The sequence below is a fragment of the Capricornis sumatraensis genome, chromosome 1 (assembly GCF_032405125.1).
Source record: "Capricornis sumatraensis isolate serow.1 chromosome 1, serow.2, whole genome shotgun sequence".
Taxonomy (NCBI): Eukaryota; Metazoa; Chordata; class Mammalia; order Artiodactyla; family Bovidae; genus Capricornis; species Capricornis sumatraensis.
In genome coordinates this window covers 177,844,187-177,869,009 of record NC_091069.1, presented here as the reverse complement: position 1 = coordinate 177,869,009, position 24,823 = coordinate 177,844,187, and the positions used below count along the sequence as shown (strand labels likewise).

The following is a 24,823-nucleotide window of genomic DNA, read 5'->3' as shown; positions in this document are numbered from 1 at the left end:
CGGCCCTAGCTAGCTGCGCCATGCGGGGCTCCAGCGTGGCTCTGTGGCTCTTCCTGACTCTGCGCGCTGGTGAGACCCCGCCGCCCGGCCCTGGGAGACGGAGCTGGGGCGGGGGTCCTGGGTTCTCCAGCCACAACCCCCACCCCCAGCCACAGGAGGGTCTCGCGGGCTGAAAAGTGTGTCCTGAACCTTGTTTCCCAGGAAAGAGGGGAGATTAGGAAAGGCGCGAAGGACGACAGGGGAGGGTACTAGCACTGACCCGAGCAGACCGGGATGTCTGGAGGGCTTCTTGGAGGAAGTGGCATTGAGCTGGGCATTGAAAAAGCGAAGGTAGCCAAGGAGAGGCGCCGGCAGAGGCATGAAGGTGAGAGTTCTGGAATGCGGAGAGGAGGTCCGGAGAGTGAATGTTCTTGATGCCTAGGAAGCCCAGGGAGGCCCTAGGAGCCAGAGAGGCTCTACTTTTTCCGGAGGGAGGCGGCAGAAGACTCTGAGGGACTGGAGGGGAGGAGGTGAGAGATACTGCCCTGGAGACCGCTCCAGGGTACCCAGCATGGACAGAGGAGGGGGTGCAGGCAGGGTCTTCTCCTTCGGCAGGCCACTCTCAAGGGAGTCAGAATCCCTGACGCTGAGACTTGAGGTGGGACCTCCCGGGGAGCTGCCCGGCTGCCCGCAGGGATCGCGGGGCGGAGGCAGGTGAAAGGATGGCTTCAAGCCACTGCTCTGACCATCAGTACAGAAAATGGGCCTGGCACTCCTGTCAGGGCCAGCAGTTGCCAGATCTACCAGGGTGCAGCTTTGGAGCACTGGAGAGGGGAGAGCAGCTCTACATCCCTGGGGCGGAGCTGGGGGAGGCCAAGAGGGGCGGAAGGGAGACTGGAGGAATCTGCAGTCTTGACCCCTGGAGTAGGGATGGGAAGCACAGACTGCCTTGGGAGGGTCCTTGCCTGGTGGAAATGGACCCAAAGCCTCCGGGCAGGTCTGGCTGGGAGGGTGATTAGTGGAGGAGGCTCCCTCCCTGCTGGGCCCCTAGACTGGGGGCTCTCTGGAACTCTGACCTGGTCAGATCCCAGGACCCAAGAGGGTCCCCGCCAGAGGAGGGGCCTAAGTGGAAGTCAACTGAGGACACTGTATCCTGACTCTCTACAGAGGTTTACTTCTAGCGCAGAAGGTATTGCCCTCATCTGCTTTCTCAGACAATAAAACAGGCTCAGAGAGGTCAAATAAGTTGCCCCAAGTTACCAGCTGGAGGAAGAGGAACTTGAAGCCAACCTGCTGACTCCCTTCCCTCCCCTTGTCAGGGGCCTGGAGCTTTGCCCACAGAGGGTGGGTCTGCAGTGGATGTAACCACCAATGCTCCAAGGGCCGCACGTCTCCTCAGGGGGCAGCCACGACCATTTCCTGGTTTCATGTCCCAGTTTATGATGGGGGCCCAGGGACACTGCTGAGGGTGAGGACCCAGTCCAGCACTCTCTTGCTAGAGGACACAAAGACTCAAGAGGGGCAGGAACCAGCCAGTGCTCCTTCCATCCGCCAGGCTGTGCTCCAGGCCGGGGAGGGGTGGGGGAGGAAAGCCCAGCTGCTACACTGGGAGACCCTCCCTGGCCAGTGCAAAGGGCCAGATGTCTGCCCCCAGGCAAGTGCAGGGAATGCATGGCCCACACCTGGCTTTACAGGGTCCCGGGCTGCAACACCTCTTTGTGCCCTAGCACCCCACAGTGGGAGGGCAGGGCTGTGGTGAGGACTAGCTATTTGTGCTGAAGGGCCCCAGAGTGCGCTGGGGCTGCAGGGGCCCGGCCTCACTGTCCCCCGGCCGTCCCCAGTGCTTGGCGGGATGGAGGTGCGGTGGTGCACCATCTCAGACCCAGAGCAGCAGAAGTGCAGTGACATGAGCAAGGCCTTCCAGCAAGCAGGCATCCAGCCCTCTGTCCTGTGTGTCCAGGGCACCTCTGCCGACCACTGCGTCCAGCTCATCACGGTGAGTCCTCTCCCTTCCGTTCTGCCCAGACGAGAGGGCTGTGACTCAGGAGGGAGCACACAACAGCCTCATTCACCGGGAAATGTTCCCAAGTCCCCCTGCCAGGGCTGGGCGATAGGATCGCCTGAGTTTCCCTGGTAACAAGGGCCAGCCTGTTTCCTGCCGAGGAGGTGCAGGCCAGGCGCTGGGAGGCCCCGGGAGGGGCCTGCTCAGGCACTGGTGGGGAAAGGTGTCCGAGAGGCGAGTTTCCTTACACAGAGCCCTTCTGCATGGGGGACACGACCTGCCCCACCCAGGGGAGCCCGTACAACAGATCACTCAGTGGCCCACAGCAGTTTCTCCCTCCTCCCTGGAGTTTTCTAGAACAGGGCTTGTGTCTTCTGGGGCAGTCCTGGGTGGATGAGTGGGGAGTGGGAGAGATTTCCTGAGTGGCGGGAGGTCTGTTAACTAGCGCTGACAGTTAAGAGGCAGGACTTTAGTGCAGGACAAGGTGTGGAGGGAAGCACTGGGGAAGGAATAGGGCACCTGGGTCTTCCTTCCAGTTCAACCCCGGATATGCCCCAGGGCGAATCCAGTCAGAGTCCACGTGGCCAGGGCCTGGATCCACCGTAAGGGTGGAAAGCAATTATGTTGAACCATCATTCTATCATGACCCCACTTGTGTTTTTTAAAATGAAAAGGAATAAACTGAACTGAAGAGAGCATCTGTAGGATTCAACCTGCATCTTTGAGAGAAAACCCAGGAAACAGGTTAGCGGTAAAGACAAGGGCTGGAGAAACAAGAAAGTGAGGGACACTCACTTTTCACTGATTTTCATTTTGTGCTTATTTTTAGCTATGTGTATCTATTATAGTGCTTAGTCGCTCAGTCGTGTCCGACTCTTTGCGATGCCATGCACTGCAGCCTGCCAGGCTCCTCCGTCCATGAGACTCTCCAGGCAAGAATACTGGAGCAGGTTGCCATGCCCTTCTCTAGGGGATCTTCCCAACCCAGGGATCAAACCCAGGTCTCCCCCATTGCAGGCGGCTTCTTTACCATCTGAGCCACCAGTGTCCAATAAAATTAAAAATAATATAATTAGAAAAATAAGGCGAGACCTTGGTCCTGATGAGGGGAGACCCCTGGGCCCTGGCAGGGAGGGGCCTGCAAGGCTGAGCCAGGATGGGGCTCCTGGGCCAGATGGAAGGACTGTGTGCACCCCCAGGGCTATTCGAGGGCAGGCTGGTGGGCACCCCCGAGCTCCTGGCTGAGTGGCCCTGGGGCCAGGCTGCACTGACCCACGTGTTCCCAGCAGGCCCAGGAGGCTGATGCCATCACTCTGGATGGAGGAGCCATTTACCAGGCGGGGAAGGAGCACGGCCTGAAGCCTGTGGTGGGCGAGGTGTACGATCAAGGTCAGAGGGCAAGTGGGAAGGGTGGCAGGAGACAGGAGGTTGCTCAGCGTTGTGTCATTGCTGGACTTGGCCCGACTCCGCAGCCCCCGAGCTGGTCAGTGGTCCTGTTCCCAGAGTGTCCCGCCCCTGAGACCCGGGGGTGCCGGAAACGCGCAGGGCTGACCTGAGTTTGTTCTTCCTCATGGGGAGCCCAGCAGCCCCCTGTCACCCATCAGCTCTTACTGAGGGGCTGCCCCACACCTGTGTAAGGCTGGGCATGATGGCCAGGTGAAGAGGGAGTCAGTGAGGCCCAGCTGCCTGCGTCCCAGTGGCCTCTGTGAGATTCAGCGGGGAGTGGGGACGGGCCAGACAGGAAGTGGTGACCAGGAGCTGCAGAGCCCAACAGACCATGAAGGAACCCTGGTTCTGTCCTTGCCGTCATCTTCTATGACCCCTGATGCCCTCCACACGCCCTCCTCAGGACCATAACATCGGGACAGTGATCCCTGCCCTGTCACGTGGATTCAGTGAGCAGGTCTATGTGCCCCTGACACGTGGGTGCAGTCAGGAATGTGGGTCCTGCACTCACATCACACCTGCCTCTGGCTCAGCCGCTGGTTGGATCCCCTCCCCAACTGTCCAGTGCCTCTAGTCTCTCCAAGCCCAGCTCAGCTGTCCCCACCAAAGAGCTCCCCTGGGCCCTCCCACCACTGCAAAGTCCTCTCCTTTCTGTTTTTCAGAGCACTCGCTCACTCCACAAGGTCCTGTCCCCTCCGTCTGTCTTCTCGGTCCTCAGCACAGCGAGTCCCCCAAGGCGGGAGTCCGCATCCTTCTATAGCCCTGGTGCCTGGTATGCAGCACAGGGTCTCACTTGGACACTTGATAACTGTCAGAGGATCCAGGACATGGTCCAGCCCTGCAAACCAGCCAGGCTTTCCACTCAATGGCCAGAAACAGCCCTGCCTCGTGGGCCCCAGACACAGCTCTTCCTCTTTTAATTAATTCAACGCATTCATTGAGCACCTCTGTGCCAGTCATGAGCATAGACTAGTAAACAAGAGAGCCCATTCCTGCCCTCACAGAGCAGGAGTCACAAGGTAAATAAACGCCAAATGCTTCAGTTACAGATGTGCCGGGTGCTGTGAGCGCAGTAATGGCCACGCAGAAGAAGATAAGGGCGATGGGAGGCCTGCTGACATAGAGCAGCAGGAGGGCTTGTCTGGAGACGTGAGCTCTGAGAAAGGCCCAGGGAGGAAAGAACTCGGTGCGTTCAAGGAGCTAGAAAGGACGGCCACACTGGGGAGTCAGAGGGTGGGACCCGATGGGGCTACTTTCAAATTGGCAGAGGCCAGGCTCAGGTGTGCAGGAAATTACGCCAGCTTGGTTTTCTCGAACTTAACTTCATTCTGATCATGGGCATCTCGCCACCCCAGGCAGTCGTGTGTGTGTCTGTGTGTGTGTGCAGGGATGCTCCCTGGTCGTCAGACCCCGTAGAGGAATCATCCCTGTCTTGTCTGAATAGCCTCTTCCAGGCAACATTTGGTCCAGGGGACTCTTTTGCAAGGCTTAGACCCTTGCCTGCCCACATGCACCCCATTCATCTGACAGTCATCAGGTGACCAAGTGAGACCCTGTGCTGGGATGGGGGCTACACAAGGACGCAGACCAGGCCCGTCTTAGGCAACTCACTGTGGCTATTTGGGATAACTCACTTGAGTGATCTGGGACTACATTGCTAGTGTTTCTCTTCCAGTCTTTCTATCCTCCCACCCCTGGCCCAGCACTGAGAAATCACTTTTTCTAATCTGAGGGAAGCCCCTGCCCTGCTCCCTCTGCTCCTCCCAACCACCTTATTCCCAAAACAGGACGCCATTCCCTCCGTTCCTTTAGGTTCTCCTAAGGGCCTATACTTTTGGAAAACAAAAGACTTACAGGCTACTTCTGCTTTTGATCTGGCTGCAGAGCTCCCTTGATGTGTGCAAATGTAGTGCCAGCTGGCTTGGGAAGGAACAGGGAGGGGGGGAAATTAATGCATGAATTACCATCTCAGGATAATAGCCTCCACCTGAGGCTGCCGGGGGTGGGGTCTTGTGACGACATGTGCATTGCACCCACTTGCTATCTCAATACTAGAACGCCGCACACGTACACGTGAGCACAGCCACATGCACCCTTCTCCCTCCTCCCTCCTGGACAGGGTCCCAGCCTCTCTTGCAGCTTCTCCCTTGCCACCCTCACTACTCTCCTCTCCCCTCCTTCTAGAGATTGGTACCTCCTATTATGCCGTAGCTGTGGTCAAGAGGGGCTCCCAGGTGACCATCAACACCCTGAAAGGCATGAAGTCCTGCCACACGGGCATCAACCGGACGGTGGGCTGGAACGTGCCCGTGGGCTACCTGGTAGAGAGTGGCCGCCTCTCAGTGATGGGCTGTGATGTGCTCAGAGGTGAGGGCTTGGCCGCCAGAGGCTTCTCCCGCAAGGGCTCTGCATTTCCCCTCATAGGACACCCTCTCCCCAGGCTCACCTTCACGGCGCCCTTTAAGGAGCAGCACAGTCCCCACTCCCCTGGGCCTTCGGGACACCTGGTCAGTGACATCACTCCCTCCTCTCCTGCTGGCCAGCCTGGTGTTGCACCACTTAAATTCCTGGTTGGTCGGCTCCTCCAGGCACTGGGCCCTCATCCCGGTGTCCACAGCACAGCCAAGCACAGGGCCCACAAGAGGCCCACAAAGCCCACCCCACGGGAGACGGTGAATCGCCCAGGAGTGCCTCGCACCTGTGGTAGACATAGTTGCTATTTCCATAAATGTGCCATCAGCTTCACAGGGTCAGAAGCCAAATTTTTTCAGGACTCAGATGAGGCTTGTACCCAGGAAGCTCACAAGTGGCTAATCAGAGCCCCACATTGATTCACAGGTGGTGAGAATAGGGTTGTCCTGCAGACGAAATGTGTCCCTGAGAGTTGGATGAGGGCAGGGGGTCCTGGGGGGCCTGGCCAGGAGCCCAGAGCCCTGGTTCTCATGCTTTGGGCTTCTTTTCCCAGTCAGCCACTGGCCATTGTGCTGTGTCAATCTGAGGTGGCCTCCAACACATCACAGCTACATTATTATCAATCTTCCTTCCTGGGACTATAGCTCATCTTAGAGTTTCGGGCGTCCCCAAACCCTGTATCCCTGAGCAGGCTGCCTCCTGCTTTGTCTGCACCTGGGAGAGCATGTCATCTTTCAAAGCCCAGACTTTTCTGTGGGGACACATGAGTGAAAACCTTGGCTCAGCATGGCCTGCCCTCAGAAAGATTACACAATGCACTTCACTCTTCTCCCCTGCAAAATGCAGAGATTAAGACTTACTACAGTGCTGTGGTTTGGAGGACTGAGATCGTGCACACAGTGCCTTTGCAGAATGCACAGGGTGTGCGCTCGCTGCTGGGAGCTGCTGTCACTATGAGCTCAACTTTCATACCTCCTGGTGGGCTTCTCACAGTGGTGCACACACACACACACACACACATACTACACACATGCATGCTACCTCCGCCAGCAACACACATACACAGATACTCTGCCCCACAGAGCGTCATGCATAAGAACCTGGAAGCCATGTCCTCTCAAACAGTGACCAGGGGTGGGAGGTTTACCAGCCTCTTGGCACATTTATTAAATATCTACTGCCCTGCAAGGACTCAGAAAGACTGAGAAAGGAACCCACCTTGGAAGAGCTTGGTTTAGCCGAGCACAATGCAACTGGCCCAGTGTAGTACCAGCATTTGCTCACCCTACGCAGCACTAGGGTGTAACTGGGCACAGGATAAATATTTGCCAAGAGGGTGGACTTGGGGCCCGGCTGGTTGAAGAGGCCCCCAAATCCTGCAGATCCCGACCCTCTTCACCAACCAGGCCTCCTTCTAAATGGATCCAGTTCCCCAGGTCTGCTCAGACTGGAGTCTGGAGAGTCCATCCCTCCTGACTACAGCCTGAGTGGCCCGAGCCCTCCCTGGAGGATGGGGTGGGGGTCTGATGCTGGGCGATTGACCCCCCTCTGTCTTCTCCCCACAGCTGTCAGCGACTATTTTGGGGGCAGTTGTGTCCCGGGGGCAGGAGAGACCAGTTACTCAGAGTCCCTCTGTCGCCTCTGCCGGGGCGACTCCACTGGGGAAGGAGTGTGTGACAAGAGCCCCCTGGAGAGATACTACGACTACAGCGGGGCCTTCCGGTGAGAGGGGCTGGGGTGGGGCCACAAGCGCTGGGGAAACACACCTCGTCATCGAATGGGCCCCTAGGGGAGTGGTGATGTCAGCTGCATCTCATCAAAGCACCCTTTATATAGTTCCTGTGCCTGGTTAGTTTAAAAACCTCAAACCAGAATATGCCAGACAGCATTTACTCATAAAATCAACATGTTTGGTATATTTAGAGAAGTAAGGGCTCAGAGAGAATAAAACGGCAAAAATGGCCATTTGCTGCTTCCAGGTCCCCATTCTGGCGTCTGAGACCAGCAGGGAGGATGCTGGAGTGGGGCAGTGAGTGTGGCAGGGACCCCCAAGGCGTGAACTCAGGGCTGGCCTCTCTCTGCTCCTATTCAGGCTGGCCCTTAAAATCAGTGCTCCATGGAGACAGGAGTCTCTTAACTGCTTGTGGGGCCTTTCCATCTGTCCACAAAGAAGGAAATATGCCCGGTGGGAGCTGGCATGGAAGCCTCCTGGTTCCCTCTCTCCACTCTGGTTACAGTGTTTCCACCTGGAACCCGAGTGTTTACACCCCAGGGTGTAACAGGGGAAATGAAGTTTGGGGCACAGAAGAAGAAATGGTTCTTGGTCCTCCAAGTCAGAGACTCACCCACCCTGCCTCTCCTGGAGACATGCCCTGGTCCAGTCCAGGCTTGTTTGCTGACTGTAGGGACCTGGGCAGCCCCTTTGCCCGGTGGCCCTGAACTGCCTCCTTCACTGGGCAGTGACAGTGCCCAGTGATGGAGGATCCATAAAGTCCTGGGCCCTTCCACACAGGGTTGTTGATGTGGCTTGAGAAGGTCTACCCCAACCCCCTGCCTTAGGACAGAGTCATCTTCAAAACATCCTGAGTTAAGCCTGGCTATCAAGCAGTTGCCCTATGAGCACCCGCTCCTTTCAGGCCCCAAGCTCAGCTGCACAGAATCTACATGGATTATAAAGGATCTCTCTCTAGGGGAGCTGCTTTCTCATCCCTACTTTAGAGGCAATAGAGGTTAGGAAGTTTCTACAATTTGCCAAAGCCACACAGCCACACAGACTGGGGAACTGGAACCCGGGCTGCATGACTGTGAAACCCATGCCTGCCGAGACCTCACCCAGCGCAGCCCAGGCCAGACCTCCCGAGGCGGAGGATGGCAGCTGGACCCCAGCCTGCCTCATTGCTTCCACCTGTGCAGGTGCCTGGCAGAAGGGGCCGGGGACGTGGCCTTTGTGAAGCACAGCACTGTGCTGGAGAACACAGATGGTGAGTGGAGGGGCTGGCCTGCAGCAGCAGGTTTCAGGCCCCATAAGCCTCCCTGACAGAAAGAAAGAGCTGGGTCTTACCAGTGGAGCTTAAACTGCTCTGTGCACAAGGGGGCTGGGGAGCCGCTCTGCCCTGCTCTGATACATATCTGGCCGTGGGTTCATTTTCCATGTGAAGATTGGGTTCTGCTTTTGAAAAAAAAGTTTATAAACCTCCGCACTAGCTGTCATCTACTGTCCGCTTCCAGCCTTTGCTCCTTGTCCTGAAGAGCCATCCCTTTACCCCAGATGAGGACTTACCAAAGATGGGTTGGTGTTATGTGTTGATCCATTACACCACTGTCATTTAAGAATTTTTAGATTTTGAAATAACTGATCTTTAGAAGAATTGCAAGAATAATTCAAAAAACTTCCATTTATTCTTTATCCAGATTCCAGCTCTGAGCATTTGCCACATGGAATTGATCATTCTTTCTGTATGTGTGTATGTGTGTGTGTTTCTGAACCATTTTAGAGTATGTTTGCTCACATCACACCCTTTAATACTTTAGTACATATCTCCTAAGAACAAGGTGTTGTGGACCTCACCACAGTGCAGTTATCAAATTCAGGAAATGTAACATGGACATAATATCTTAGTTATAATCCAGATACCAGATTCACTAACTGTCGATTCTGTCCTTTGCCACAATTTTTTCAGGCCAGGACCTGATCTAGGATCATGCATGATATTTAGTTGTTAGGTTGCTTTAGATTTCCTTAAGTTCAAATAGTTTCTCAATCTTTCTTTGTATTTAGTGACACAGACATTTTTGAAGAGTCAGGTCAGTTATTTTATAGAATGTGCTCTAATTTGGATTTGCCTAAGAATCTTTTATTTTTTTTAATTGAACTATAATTATGTACAGCAAAATGCACCCTTTTTGAAGTACTGTTCTATGAGTTTTGCTAAAGTACTGTTCTATGAGTTTTGCTAAAAATACACTGTTGTATAACCACCACCACCACAATCAAGATAGTGACTGTGGGGACTTCCCTGGTGACCCAGTGGATAAGACTGCACTCTTAATGCAGGGGGCATAGGTTCGATCCCTAGTCAGAGAACCAGATACCACATGCCACAACTGAGAGCTGGCTCAGCCTAAATAAATAAATAAAGTAGCCTAAATAAATAAATAAAATATATGTTAAAAAAAGATAGTGACTGTGGCAGACCTTTTACCCCAAAGTTCCATCATACCACTTTCTGCAGTCCCTCCCTGCTCCCTCCCTGATGGCTGTCAATCAACCTTTGGCCTCTACAGTTTTTCCTGTTCCATCATGCCTAATCATTGTCTTCTTTTTAAAAAAATTTTATCTCTTTTTTATTGTTATTATTTCCTTTTAAATTAGAAGGTCCGTAATGTAATCTGACATTCATGGAGGCAAAGAGCATGAACCAGATTCAAGAGAAAAATAATCTGAAAAAAAGACATAGGATTGTCCCCAGAGCATGACAGTCCTATAATGAATCAAGCAAACAAGAATTTGGAAGGTGGAGAAAGAATTAGGGATGTTCAGTTCAATTTAGTCACTCAGTCGTGTCTGACTCTTTGCAACCCCACGGACTGCAGCACGCCAGGCCTCCCTGTCCATCACCAACTCCCGGAGTTCACTCAAACCCATGTCCATGGAGTCAGTGTTGCCATCCAACCATCTCATCCTCTATTGTCCCCTTCTCCTCCTGCCCTCAATCTTTCCCAGCATCAGAGTCTTTTCAAATGAGTCAGCTCTTCACATCAAGTGGCCAAAGTATTGGAGTTTCAGCTTCAGCATCAGTCCTACCAATGAACACCCAGGACCGATCTCCTTTAGGATGGACTGGTTGGATCTCCTTGCAATCCAAGGGACTCTCAAGAGTCTTCTCCAACACCACAGCTCAAAAACATCAATTCTTCCATGCTCAACTTTCTTTATAGTCCAACTCTCACATTCATACATGACCACTGGAAAAACCATAGCCTTGACTAGATGGACCTTTGTTGGCAAAGTAATGTCTCTGCTTTTGAATATGCTATCTAGGTTGGTCATAACTTTCCTTCCAAGGAGTAAGCATCTTTTAATTTCCTGGCTGCAATCACCATCTGCAGTGATTTTGGAACCCAGAAAAATAAAGTCAGCCACTGTTTCCACTGTTTCCCCATCTATTTCCCATGAAGTGATGGAACCGGATGCCATGATCTTCGTTTTCTGAATGTTGAGCTTTAAGCCAACATTTTCACTCTCCTCTTTCACTTTCATCAAGAGGCTCTTTAGTTCCTCTTCACTTTCTGCCATAAGGGTGGTGTCATCTGCATATCTGAGGTTATTGATATTTCTCCCGGCAATCTTGATTCCAGCTTGTGCTTCTTCCAGTCCAGCGTTTCTCATGATGTACTCTGCATAGAAGTTAAATAAGCAGGGTGACAATATACAGCCTTGACGTACTCCTTTCCCTATTTGGAACCAGTCTGTTGTTCCATGTCCAATTCTAACTGTTGCCTCCTGACCTGCATACAGGTTTCTCAAGAGGCAGGTCAGGTGGTCTGGTATTCCCATCTCTTTCAGAATTTTCCACAGCTTATTGTGATCCACACAGTCAAAGGCTTTGGCATAGTCAATAAAGCAGAAATAGATGTTTTTCTGGAACTCTCTTGCTTTTTCCATGATCCAGCGGATGTTGGCAATTTGATCTTTGGTTCCTCTGCCTTTTCTAAAACCAGCTTGAACATCTGGAAGTTCACGGTTCATGTATTGCTGAAGCTTGGCAATAGGGATGTATTGGGTATAATCATTTAAAATTTTGATGATAATCTAAGGAAATCTAAGAAAGTAATTATTTAAAGAGTTGTCTTTAAATCTTGCAACAAGACTGATAAGAGCAAAAGAGTGGTATTGACATAAATGTGCAAAGTAGTGAAGTAATATGGCTTTAATTGTCCCTAGTGAAGGAAGACAGGAGTGGCAGATTGAAATACCTAACTGATGCATTTGTCTCAGGGGAAGGCCAAGTGATCCCCCAGAATTCTATTACAAAGGTTTTGTAGCAGTTTAAAAATAGAGGAAAGTTGAGGAGTGGAGAGAGAATGACACTGAGTAATTGTTGAGAGTGCTATAAATTATCATGCAGTCATTAAAAATGACCTTTATGGAGTTTTCCAAACTATTACTTTCTTGGTTTTTTGGTTTGTTTTTAAATAGCTTTGGAGTGAATAGAGTGTTCATAATCACACAAATTATCTTTTTTCCCTCCTATTATCTAGCAACGGTTTATCCTCCTCATTTTAAAATTTAAAAGTCATTAAAATATTGTTATGTAGGGCCATCTGTGGTATATTTTATTGCATGAGTTACAATCCTTAAAATTAGTTTTATTAATATTCCTGTTTGGTGTTGATATTCAGTCTTTCAGTCTTATGGAAAGCTTCCAGTAATGTGAAAAAACATTTTTAAATAAGTGAAAAAAATATAGGATGTAAAATTGCTTACCATGTATGGCTTTAACCATATTTAAAATGGTTAGAGGATAGAATAGAAAAAAGAACATGGAGGAAAAATACCAAAATATTAATAGTTAGAGTGGTGGGTGAATCTTCGAGAATTTGCCCTCTTCTGTCTGGGCCACGGTTCTGGAAAATTTTGTCAGGGTTTGTTTCCACCATTGCCCTATGCTCGGAACTAAATTTAGTGCCAGATGGCAGTGGTGAACTCCTGATATATTTCTCTCTCATCCTCAGTTTCTCTTACTTTCTTATTCTTTTTGTCTTTAATAAGCAGTTCTGTTTATATGTGTTATTTTATTATCAGATATCTCAAATCCATTTTATTAGAAATTGGTGACAAATTTAAAAAGTAAGTAAATAGACACAGTCTATAGAGACACCTGATTTTATACAGTGCAGCCACCAAGCTCCTCTTCATTCTGAGTTTTGGTTCTCACCGCCTGGTATGATTCTGGGTTCTCACTTCTTGGTGTGGTTCTGGTTCTCACTTCCTGTAAGGGTCGCTTTTCACTGTGTGTCTGTGGTCCGTGACACCCTAGGCTCTCCTCAGGCCCCCTCCCAAGGGTCCTTCCCGAGGACCTCCGGGATCCTCACCAAGCCCCACTCAGGACAGGAGTTGGCTCATGACAGGATTCCCATCTTCCCAGGGAAAACCCTGCCCTCCTGGGGCCAGGCACTGCTGTCACAGGACTTTGAGCTGCTATGCCGGGATGGCACCCGGGCTGATGTCACCGAATGGAGGCAATGCCACTTGGCTCGGGTACCAGCTCACGCCGTGGTGGTCCGAGCCGACACAGATGGAGGCCTCATCTTCCGGCTGCTCAACGAAGGCCAGGTGAGTTCAGAGCACCCCACACAGCTTCTTGGGGTGGCAGGACCTTCTCGTCTTTCACCAGGGTGGGAGCTCAGAGCCATCCCGGGGCTGCACCAGCCAGAGCAGGGGCAGGACCCAGAGGCAGAACATACAAGCAAATAAACAAAATGACAAAACAAATAAATGTCAAAGTACACCATTAATTAAACGTGGTAAATAATGTTTTACTGATACCGCTGCATAGAAGAGCAGCAAGTTTCTGCCCACAGGCCACACCAGCTTTGGTTAGTTTTGTTCATCCATGCCACCGAATTCGGCCCCACTGCTTGTGCTCAGTGCCATTGCACACCTGAGCCTTGAGCCATGTGTTCAGTCAGCTGAGTATGAAAAGGCAGAATGTACTGGGGAGCGCAAGGGAAGGAGAGAGCTCATGCAGTCCTCAGAGTGGGTGCCTGGCCTGCAGGCACAGGAAAAAGGAAGCAGGAGCTGAACTAGGAAGAAAGGATTCTCCCCGCAGTACATCATCAGCCCCCACCCCTGCCCCTTGACACACAGCGTCTGTTCAGCCATGAGGGTAGCAGCTTCCACATGTTCAGCTCTGAGGCCTATGGCCAGAAGAACCTGCTATTCAAAGACGCCACCTCCGAGCTGGTGCCCATCGCCACACAGACCTATGAGGCATGGCTGGGCCGTGAATACCTGCATGCCATGAAGGGTCTCCTCTGTGACCCCAACCGTAAGTCTACCTTTCTCTTCTCCTGCTGGCCCCAGCCTGACTATGGGTGTGGTCAGGCTTGCTGGAGAGGTGGCCAGAGGAGGACACACACCCCAGGAGGTGTGTGTGCTTCTTGGCCCCAGTGGGAACCTGTTTCTTCCACCTCCCTGCCTCTTATGGTTGGGGAAGAAGCATCTCTGGAGTCAAATGGCAGCACTGTACCCAGGAAACCCTGCCTGCTCTGGGGGGTGGGATCCAGAACCCCAGGGTCTGTCTTGGGAAGGGTCTCTTTGCCCCTCCACCCAGTATTTGTCAAGTCCTGTCTTTCTCCCTCCACAGTGCCTCACTCCTCCCACAATGCCCCCATTTCCCCACAGTGCCCCCATCCTCCCACAGTGCCTCACTCCCCCCACAATGCCCCCATCTCCCACAGTGCCTCACTCCCCCCACAATGCCCCCATTCTCCCACAGTGCTTCACTCCTCCTCCTCACCATGTGGCCATGGCCCTGGTTCTGGCACTGTTTCTCGTCTGGACCCTTACTGTAGTCTACATGACTTTATGCCTCTAGCCCCCACCTCCATGCATCCACCACCTACAGCCAGAGAGATGCTGTGCCTCAAGCCTTCTCACAGCCCCATGAAAGGGATTCTGTCCTCTACTTTCTGGGTAAGGAAACAGGATCAGATGGAGAAATAACTTACCTTTGTAGCTAACCATGGAAAGAAAGGGCCAGAATTTCTCTTGGGTCTGATTCTAGGCTCTTCCTGCTGAGGGCCAGCCCCTGATGCAGGCTAGTGTGATCACATGCTCACACCCACACAGGACTGCCCCACTACCTGCGCTGGTGCGTGCTGTCCACCCCTGAGATCCAGAAGTGTGGAGACATGGCTGTGGCCTTCAGCCGGCAAAGGCTCAAGCCAGAGATCCAGTGTGTATCAGCCGAGTCCCCCCAGCGGTGCATGGAACGAATCCAGGTGGGAGCTGCGTCCAGAGGGCAGAGAGGGCCAGGTGGGCAGGCAGTGGCAGTGCCTGGGATGGTCCTTACTGGCCTTCTCTCTGCCTATCTGGTCTGGAGGATACAGGGCAGCCTGAGTAGAAGAAAGTCTCCTATGACAATTCCACAGAGAAAGGGGAGGAGGAAGTTGCCACAGGAAGCAGCCACCACCCCTTGGCGAGGGGTAGGGAGAAGGCAGGGAAAAGGACGCTGTTTCCCTTGGGGGAGCCCAGGGACTCCTCCCTGCTGAGCAGGTGGGCCAGGAGCAGAAGGACCATGGGACTGGCCCAGCTTGGCACTGATGACCCTGTGGCCTTGGGCAAGTCCTTTTCCCTTTCTGAGTCTCAGTTTCCTCTTGTGCACATCGAGGGGTGGCATTGGGTCATCATTTATTAAACTGCAATGCAATCAGAAATACATTTTACATCACAGTCTAGCACACAAAAAAAGTTTTCTTTCAGAAATAAACCTGTAAAAATATATATCCCCTATAGAGAGGTATGAAACCAAACAGTGCTTACCTTTACTAAGTACAATGTGTGCTAATAGTTTCTGTGTATTCTATCCTAGTCTTATCTTTTTAAGCTTATGATGGCCCATTAAATTGATTAAGCATTCATTGATATTCCTGCCACCTGACCCTGGTCTTGAGACCCATTCAGCTCTGTCCTGCTTTGCTTCTCTGACTATAGACTGAGGCCAGGAGTGGGAAGCAGTCCCATGGCCCTGCAGTCGGCTGAGGTCCTACTGTGGTCACAGGGATCTCCTCTGCTCCTGGACTGCTTCCTTCCTGTTTTTTAAGATCAACTAGGGTGGTGCCTGATTGAGGATTCTTTTCAAGGTGGTCCCCAAGTGCAGGCCAAGTCACATGCCCTGGAGTGTCAACCCTGCCCCAGCCAGGCAGCACATTGACTTGAAAAGAGGCAAGCGGGCAGGAATGACACGGGGCCGGGACCATGACTCTAACAATCTGATAAGCACTCACTTCCCACATACCCGGCACTATGCTAAGCCTTCACGACACTTGTGGGGTGGGTATGATTACTATCAGAGGTGGAGACTGAGGCTAGGGGAGGCTGAGGAAGTAACTTGCTCCAGGACACCCAGGTCAAGGGTGGGGGAGCCTCTCTCCCCAGAGGTTGCCTGGAACCTGATATGGCACTGAGGGAGGGGAGGCCAGCTGGAATTGAGGAAGGGAGATTCAGGGGTTGGGACTCTTCTGAGTCGTGGACAGGCTGTCCTGTGGAGGAGTGGCTGGTTGCAGGGGCCCCAGACCAGGCAGAGCTGCACGGAGATGTAGCTCTCTCCAGGCACAATTCCTCTCTTCATCTGAGCTCACAGAGGGCCATGGAAGGAAAGGGCTGGCATTAGGGAGGGTCCTGAGAACCCCAGCAAAAGGCTCAGAGATCCTCACTTCTAACTTCTAAGGCTCTCAGAGATGATGTCCTGTGTAGCTCTAATATCCATTTCCTGCCTGATCACAGCGACCCAGGCAAGCAGGGGTCAGCTGGCCCGGCCCTGGGGCTGTGGCTTAGGGTCTGGGTTCCTCCTCAGCATCACGATGTGTAGGAGAAGGTCTAAATGGGAGGGAAGGGGTCCCCCAGAGATGCCCCCCTGGGCTCAGAATATCAACATCACTGCCTTTATTCTGTCGTCATAACTTCATGCCTCAGCCCTGGACCGTGGGGGCACCTTCCTGGGGTGCTGGTATCTCCTCTCTCCCTGGGCCACCTCCTTCCTTGGGGTATGGCTTGATTATCAGTTAATCTCTTTGCAGGGTCTGAGGAGCCACCTGTCCAGAGGCTTCAGAATGGACAAGTGGGGATGGGGCACAGGTGACCAGAGGTCTCTAGAGGCTTCTGAGGGGGGACGGACCTGGGCTACTCCTGAGGCAGGGCTCTATCCCTCCGCCCTGGAGCCTCCTCCCGTAGACCCTGAGACTGTCTTCTTTACAGACCTGGCTCATTCACGCATTCACACACACATTTGAGAAGCGTGTAAAGCACTCCTGCTGTGTGCCTGTCCTTGGCCAGGTTCTGGGGGTGCAGTGCAATGCCCAGGTCCCTGAGGCTGGTGAGCCATGGGGAGACCCACATGGAGCGAGAGAGCAGGCGCTGTGTTAGGTTCTGCTCAGAACAGGGTCTGGCAACAGGAGACCCTCAGAAAACATGCACTGAAAGGTTGAAAGACACCCGTGAACGGGAGCACTGACGCTGGATGGTTTCAGGCCTCTGGTCCTCAAGCATCCTTACAAGGACAGGAAGGGGCAGATGGGGCAGGATAGGGTTCCCAGGGGAAGGGAGCCTGAGGCCAGAGTTCCTGAGAGACCCAGCTTTGGCACCTCTGTCAGATCCTGACACCCAGAGCTGTCTGGGGACCCGCCTCAGCTTGACCACTCTTTCTGTCCCCTCCGCAGGCTGGGCAGATTGACGCTGTGACCCTAAAGGGCGAGGACATTTACAGAGCAGGGAAGACATATGGCCTGGTTCCAGCAGCTGGGGAGCACTATGCCTGTGAGTGCAGGTGCCAGCCCACTGGCCTCAGCAGGGAGGTGGTTGATTTTTTTGTTTTGTTTTTTATAATAGCTTCTCTAAGAGAGTCTTTCTCCCAGTTGCTGTCTGTCACGGGCAAACCACTCTGGCCCCAGGCACACAGTGTACCCACCCAGTCACTGGAAGTCTGGCAGGCTTTAGCAAACTTTCTGTGAAGGGTCAGAGAGTAAACACTGCAGGCTCTGCAGGCCACGTACAGACTCTGCTGCATGTACTTTTTTTAAACAACGCTTTAAAAATATAAAAATTATTTTTAGCTTGCATCCCAGGCTGTACAAAAACAGGCTGAGTAATTTGCCAGGGTCTGAACTAGAAAGCCTCCTCAGCCTCTTCCATCCAGAGCATGTGGCTTATGGCAGGTGGCCCTGGGACCCACCTTCCTGTCCGCAATGAACACCTTTTCAGCGGCCGGGGCCAGGCGCTCTGTCTCTAGGTCTGCTGAGCTCAGGTCCACTCTACTTGGACGTGCGAACTCTCTCATCTGAGGGAAAGCGCATCTGCAACCTCATCTATGCCTCCACTTTTCTCCCAGAAGGTGAGAAAAATACCACCTGAGTGTAAGGAAAGAAAGAAATTCTTCTGGAATTTCAGCAGTTGGAGCTGCTGAAAAGTGGAGCCGCACAGGCTGCTCCTCAGCAATGAGGGGACACGCAGAGGTCTCGCTGCCAGATACGCTCTCTGAACACCCGCCTGGCTCTTGGCCTGGGCGCTCTTGAGCCCGGGCAGCCAGGGTCTGACAGCAGCAGTGGGTAGTGTGTGGGGCCAGAGCCGCTGCTCTGAGGTCAAAGCAACTGGAGGGAACAGATTGCAGGCTCTGGCCTGGCTCTTGCTCAGCCGAGGCCAGTAAGCACAGATGAAGGGCCTCACTGGTGTCCCTTCCCCCAGCGGAGGACAGGAGTAACGCATACTTCGTGGTGGCCGTGGTGAAGCGGAACAGCTCCTATGCCTTCACCCTGGATGAGCTGCGGGGCAAGCGCTCCTGCCACCCGGGCTTCGGCAGCCCTGCGGGCTGGGACATCCCTGTGGGTGCCCTCGTGCAGAGGGGCTTCATCCGGCCCAGGGACTGCGACATCCTCACAGGTACCACCCCCCGCAGACACATACACGTGTTTACTGGGGTTTACTGGGGTCGGGCCAGTTCTGAGGGTTGAGGTCCTCTCCCAGCAGGACCCCAGAGAAGGCAGCCCCAGAGAGATTTCCTCTTCTTCCTTGATGTGCCCCTTGCTCTTGAGAAGGTTAGGGAATATTCTTGGCCACACCCAGGACAATGGTGTCTGGCTCTGTGGAGGGTACCAGGGCCCCTACCCACTTACTCAGAGTGGAATGTTTCCAGGGGGGCGGGGAGCAGGCCAAGCGCATTGGTTCTAGGCCTGGCTCACACCGTCCTGGCTCACAGGCTGTCTAGTCCAGTCACTGGGCATCTAGGGGGCCTTGTTGGGAAGTGGCCAGCCATCTGTATAAGTGCTGAAGAAGACACGTTTACCCAGCACCTACCATATGCCATAGGCAGGGCCCTCCCTGGGTGTTAAATCATGCACATTCATGGTGCGAGGAAGGCAGGAGGAAGCTGGCTGCACACACACCTCTGTCCCGGCTGGCACGTTGGAGGAAAATAACACATCTTTTTTCTAACCACCCACACAAGCACATGTAAGGTGTTAGGACTGGCTGCTCCCACTCCCAGACAGCTGGGCAGTTGCTCTGAGTGGAACAGAAGAGTTTACGAGGTAGTGAGTTCCCTGTCCCCGAGGGAGTTCAAGGGAAAGTGGGTTCTTCTACCAGAGGTTGTTAGTGAAGGTTCTCATATCTAGACAGTCTCTGCATTCCCCCAGCCCCGTGATCCTCACAGGAGGGGACGTGCCGCTCTGAGCTGGATGGGCGGGAGCAAATGGGTGGCCTTGAGCCATAGCGCCAGGCAAGGGGGGCAGATCTGTGGGGGAGCAGTCGCCCTCTCTGCCATGGCCCTCAACACAGCCCTCTCCCTCTGCCCCAGCGGTGAGTGAGTTCTTCAGTGCCAGCTGTGTGCCTGTGAACAACCCCCAAAACTACCCCTCCTCACTGTGTGCGCTCTGCGTGGGGGATGAGCAAGGCCGCAACAAGTGCGTGGGCAACAGCCAGGAGAGGTACTACGGCTACAGTGGCGCCTTCAGGTACCCGGTGGGCTGGGGCCGGGCGGCAGGGGAGGGGGTCCTGGGGCCAGGGGCCAGGATGGGACCTCCTGCCAATACCTGTCTTGACTTCTTGTGTGGCAGGTGCCTGGTTGAGAATGCAGGGGATGTTGCCTTCGTCAAGCACACGACGGTCTTTGACAATACAAATGGTATGTGTCAGCCCTGGGACCTGACAGAGCCAGACTGGTAGGGCCCTTCCCCATCTCCAGCAGAATCTAGCGCTAGATGTTGCTGGGATTGCAGGCCAAGTGGCAGCAGGGAAAGACTGAGTCTAGAAGGCTCTGCCCCTTGGGAGCCCAGGAGCCCAAGGGCCAAACAGTAAGAGCAGGCCTCGGGCAACATATCCAAGTGCACAGGCCACCTGACAATCTATTTCTCTGGAAGCCAAATTCCCATTCTACCAAAATGGTAGCCACTCAGCCAGTTTGGAGAAACCCCTTCCAGGGTGTTTACATGGGACCAAGGTGTGTGGGTCGGGCGGCAGGGACCGCTCGCCCCAGGGTCATCAGTTCACATTAGCCTCTTGTGTTTGTTCCTGAGCGCATCAGTGCCATGTGCAGGGAAGTCACTGCAGCACCAAGGTGCATGAGGCAAGGCGCACCGCCCCCCAACCCATTCACATCATGAGGTGGTGTTTTTCTCTGGAGTCACCTTCCTGGGCTCCACTGGGGAGAAGAGGCCAGGAACTCTGCTCCGGGGCCCCAGGCCCCCACCTGAAGTTCTACTGGGTTGCAGGCCTGTACCTGACTCCCCCGCCCAGTTCTGTTCTCCCTTCTTGGGGAAAGAGAGAGAAATGGATTTTGCATTTTGAAGACTGGAAACTATTTCCCTTCAACATTTTTTGTTTGCGTTTTCTGTATACCCTGCCTACACCCCAGGATTTGCAACCCCAAACACTGGAAGCTATGTCTTCTCCACGCTCTCCTAACACATCTCTTCCCAGAAACTCGGGACAGAAAGGCAGAAGGCCTGAAGGGGAGGTGGAGATTGGTGAAGGGAAATCAAGACATGCAGGGAAAAAACATCAATCAGTATTTCAAAACTCAGATCCCACCATGCCTATGAAAGTCACTAAGGCTAGAAACCAGCTGCCTCAACAGAGCTGGAAGGGTTCCAGGCCCTGTTGTCATAACCCCCTCACCTGCCAACCACCCACCAACAGCACTGGGGGTCATCCCCCAGAAGGAGAGAGCGGTGAGCCCTGCCTGGGCCCAGCCTGTGCCCTCTGTGTCCTGGTCTGGGGGTTCAGGGAGGAGACGGGGCCCTTGCGAGGTTCACTTGCAGAGAGGCACCCACTTCCCAAAGCCACTCAAATTTTTTTTATCTCTACTCAAGGACCCACCTAGAGTTCCTCCTGGAGATAGAAAGGCAGTGAATACTAAGTGAATATACGAAGGCACAAAATAATGTGATTCACAAAAGTAGTGTTTGTCAGGAAGACTTTGGACCAGCCACTTGCATCAGAATTACTGAGTTACTGACTTAAAATATCTGACTTCCCTGGTGGCTCAGATGGTAAAGCGTCTGTCTACGATGCGGGAGACCCGGGTTCAATCCCTGGGTTGGGAAGATCCCCTGGAGAAGGGAATGGCAATCCACTCCAGTACTATTGCCTGGAAAATCCCATGGACAGAGGAGCCTGGTAGGCTACAGTCCATGGGGTCGCAAAGAGTCGGACACGACTGAGCGACTTCACGTTCATGTTCACAGCTTAAAATGCAGATTCCTGGATCCCATTCTAGCCTCCCTGATGAGGTTCTTTGCAAGAAGGGACATTTGAAATTGCCTCTTATAGATCAACAACACATGATGTTTTATTCCATCTGGCTTGAAAATTTCACCTATTAGGGGAGAGTCCATCGTACCCTCAGGCCTGAGACCTATGACACCAAGATGGAGTTCTTTGCCTAAGAGTGATTAAGAGCCTGTTCCTCCACCTGTAAAATGGGAGTGATTATATAGTTCTTTGCTACATAGTACATGCTTCTTATTCCCTACAAATAACATTATAAGCCCAGCTGGGTTCTCTCATTCTGGTAATAGAGCAGAGCAGTTGAAGAGTGGAGATGGTTGGGGAGCTGGCCAGATATCACCACCTCTCCCCAGTCAAGGACTTGGGGTCCCTGAGGAGAGCAGTCTCTCTCTATCCGCTCCCCTCCTCTGCTTCATCCCTTCAGGCCACAGTTCTGAGCCCTGGGCTGCTGAGCTCATGTCGGAGGACTACGAGCTGCTGTGTCCCAATGGGGCCCGGGCCGAGGTGACCCAGTTTGCAGCCTGCAACCTGGCGCAGATACCATCCCACGCTGTCATGGTCCGTCCGGACACCAATATCTTCACTGTGTATGGACTGCTGGACAAGGCCCAGGTGAGCGAGGGCAGGAGCTGCCCCACTGGGCGGTTTGCAGGGTGGGGATGGTGACAGAGGTGAGCCAAGCCCCTCAGTCACCTCAGTCTACCTGGAGCAGACTTCAGGAGAAACTGAGGAAATTCTAGGGAATTTCTCAGAAATTCTGTGCATGTCGCTTAGTCAAGGCCATCCCTCTAACCACTGTCCCCTCTGTCTCCTGCATCATTGATTTTCCCTTCTCAGCCAGACCATTCCCACCAACATACAAACCTGCTATTATTTCTACCATCCTGTAAAAACAAGTGAACCTTCTCTTGGTCTCACATCCCCTTATAACCATAACCCCACTCCCTTTTATAGCAGAATTCCTTCAAAGAGCCATCTCTAGTCTGGAGTCATCAATTCCTCCTTTCCTGGCCTCTCTTAAGGATGGAGACTATTCCAGACAGGCCCCACCAGGTGCTGAGACTGCCTTGGTCGAGGTCTCACTGGCCCATGCTGCTAAATCCTGTGGCTGTTTCTCAGTCCACGTCTCCCTGGCCTCGCAGCAACACTGGCTGCAGCTCCCTCTTCCTGAAGTTCACCGCCCTCCTGGACGCAGTTTCCCCCTTGGCGCCCCAGGCCCCATGCCTCATGCCTCTCTGGCTCTCCCGCCACCTCCCCAGCCTCTCCTCCATCCCCTTTGCTGGTTCTTCCTCATTTCCCTGGCTGGTAACCACTGGAGTGCCCCGAGCTTCATCCTAAGCCCTCTTCTCTGTCGGCACCTATACCCTTATTGATCTCATCCAGCCCCATCATTAACTACCATCCATATACTGATGACTGCTAAGTGTACATCCTCAACCCTGCTTCAGTCTCACCCTTTAATCTCAAACATGCATCTTTAGCAGCTGCCTATTTGACATTTCCATTTCTAACAGCCTTTTTGATCTGAACAAGTCAAAGTTGGACTCCTCTTTTTCCCTCCGTCTTCCCCACTTCAATGAATAAGCAGCCTCAGACTTCCCATTTCCTCAAGAGTCAGGTCAGACTCCTGTCTTCCTCTCACACCCTACTTCCAGTCAATCAACAAATGCTATTGGCCACACTTTCAAAACACATCTGAAATTTGAACCCAGGCTGTCTGACAAGACTGCCCCAGGTTCCAAACCTTCCCCTCTACACACTCCCAACCTGATATAGACTGAAATTGACCTCATTTCCCTCTGTCCATAAGCACCACAGACTTGCAAAGCCAGCTGACTCTCCAGGCCAATTCCTAACTTTGGAAATGATGTTTAATCTCATCTTTCCTATGGAATCCTTCTGTCTCAGGAGTTCTTAACTCTGGGTCTGTGGCCTTCCCCAAGGGTCCCGAAACCCTCTGCAGTGATGTGTGGGAAGAGCCCTGTATGAATGTGCACTTTTCTGGGGAGAAGGTTGAGAGCTTTCATCAGATCCTCACGAGGACCCATGAGTCCCCCCAAAAGATCAATAGCCACGTTACTCTTTCTTTCCCCCTGACCAGTATTTGAAGGTTGAAGTGGGCATTTGTCCATGTTCTTCTGATGTCTTGTATGTATTCCTCATTTCTCAAATCCCTTCTGGGCTTTTTCTAGCCATAGCACACTCACCCTGAGAACCCTCAACAGGGAAGAGAACAGCTCCTCAAGAAAATCTTGGTGCGAGGAGGGTGGGTTAGTAAAGCATATTCAACTTACCTGGTACTTTCTTAGTACTGGTATCAGAATGAATGGCTCTCTTATGAAATCATTTTGGTTGGGGATAAAGGATACCCATAAAAAAGAGTAAGGAAGCCTGGTAGAAAAGGATGAGGAACGCTGAGCAGACTTAGCAGACCCCTCAGTAATCTCATCCACATCCTCTCTCATTTCTGAGTCTTTCTTCCTGTGAAGGCTCAGGCTTCAATATCTAAGAGCTGGTTTGGTGTGATGTTTCTGGATGGCTGTCTTACTATGCTGGCTCTGGTCATCTCTTACTCCACATCAGCTTTGGTGACAGAGGTCAATGAGTCGATGATTTTAAAGCAGAGTCTTGGCACCTGACTTTCCTTGCTCCTTGGTACATAAAGCAATTAATGGCAAGAGATACCCAGGTGACCATTTGTGAGCCCAGATGCAAAGCTGATCTGCTGTGTGCTTCCAGGACCTCTTTGGAGATGACCACAATAAGAATGGGTTCAAAATGTTCGACTCCTCCAGCTATCATGGCCAAGACCTGCTTTTCAAGGATGCTGCTGTCCGGGTGGTACCTGTGGGAGAAAAGACGACATATCATAGCTGGCTGGGCCCTGATTACGTGGTGGCTCTGGAAGGGATGCTGTCTCAGCAGTGCTCAGGCACAGGTAGGGCAGGCCAGCAGGCTCACACCCCACAGAAGAGTGGGTGGGCACAATCCCCAGGCATCCTCCCAAGCCTTTCTCCCCAGACCTTGAGTGAACCGAAGGGCACTCTGCATCTTTGCAAATGATCAAGATGAAGTGCCCTGAGAGGGTCTGAACAGTTATAGCAGAAACACTGGCTGTAGAATCCAGACAGACCTGGATAATGAATATAAATGTTAAAAATAATCATCCAAAGAGGATTCAGGCAACTGCATAAATATACATGTAGTGTAATTTTGAAAGAAATGAATATGTAAAGAAACCAGGGGAAAGAAAAATTGTAATAGGGTAGCAAGAGGGAGCCTGGAGTGAATTTAGTACACAGAAATACGTTCCATCTAGTCCTGCACATGAGGGGCAGTGGGCCACAAACACAGCTCCTGGCACTTCAAGGCCCTTACTGTCTGTGTTTAATCCCTCAGCGACCGCGGCCTCCAGGGTCTCCCTACTCCTGCTGCTGCTCCCGCTGGCCCTCACGGCCAGCCTCCTCCAGCCCTGCCTCTGA

The 24,823-nt window shown here is 52.6% G+C and overlaps 1 protein-coding gene across 1 annotated transcript; it reads left to right on the top strand.

The window, feature by feature from the left end:
* Positions 1 to 20: 20 nt before the first annotated feature.
* MELTF (melanotransferrin) lies at positions 21 to 24,823 on the top strand. The gene is made up of 16 exons (XM_068984948.1): positions 21 to 69; positions 1,821 to 1,975; positions 3,271 to 3,370; positions 5,612 to 5,794; positions 7,405 to 7,561; positions 8,753 to 8,820; positions 12,988 to 13,175; positions 13,710 to 13,890; positions 14,694 to 14,845; positions 17,282 to 17,378; positions 18,303 to 18,497; positions 19,411 to 19,567; positions 19,670 to 19,737; positions 21,766 to 21,953; positions 24,081 to 24,279; positions 24,741 to 24,823. The coding sequence occupies exons 1-16, from the start codon at positions 21 to 23 to the stop codon at positions 24,821 to 24,823; spliced, it is 2,220 nt and encodes a 739-aa protein (XP_068841049.1).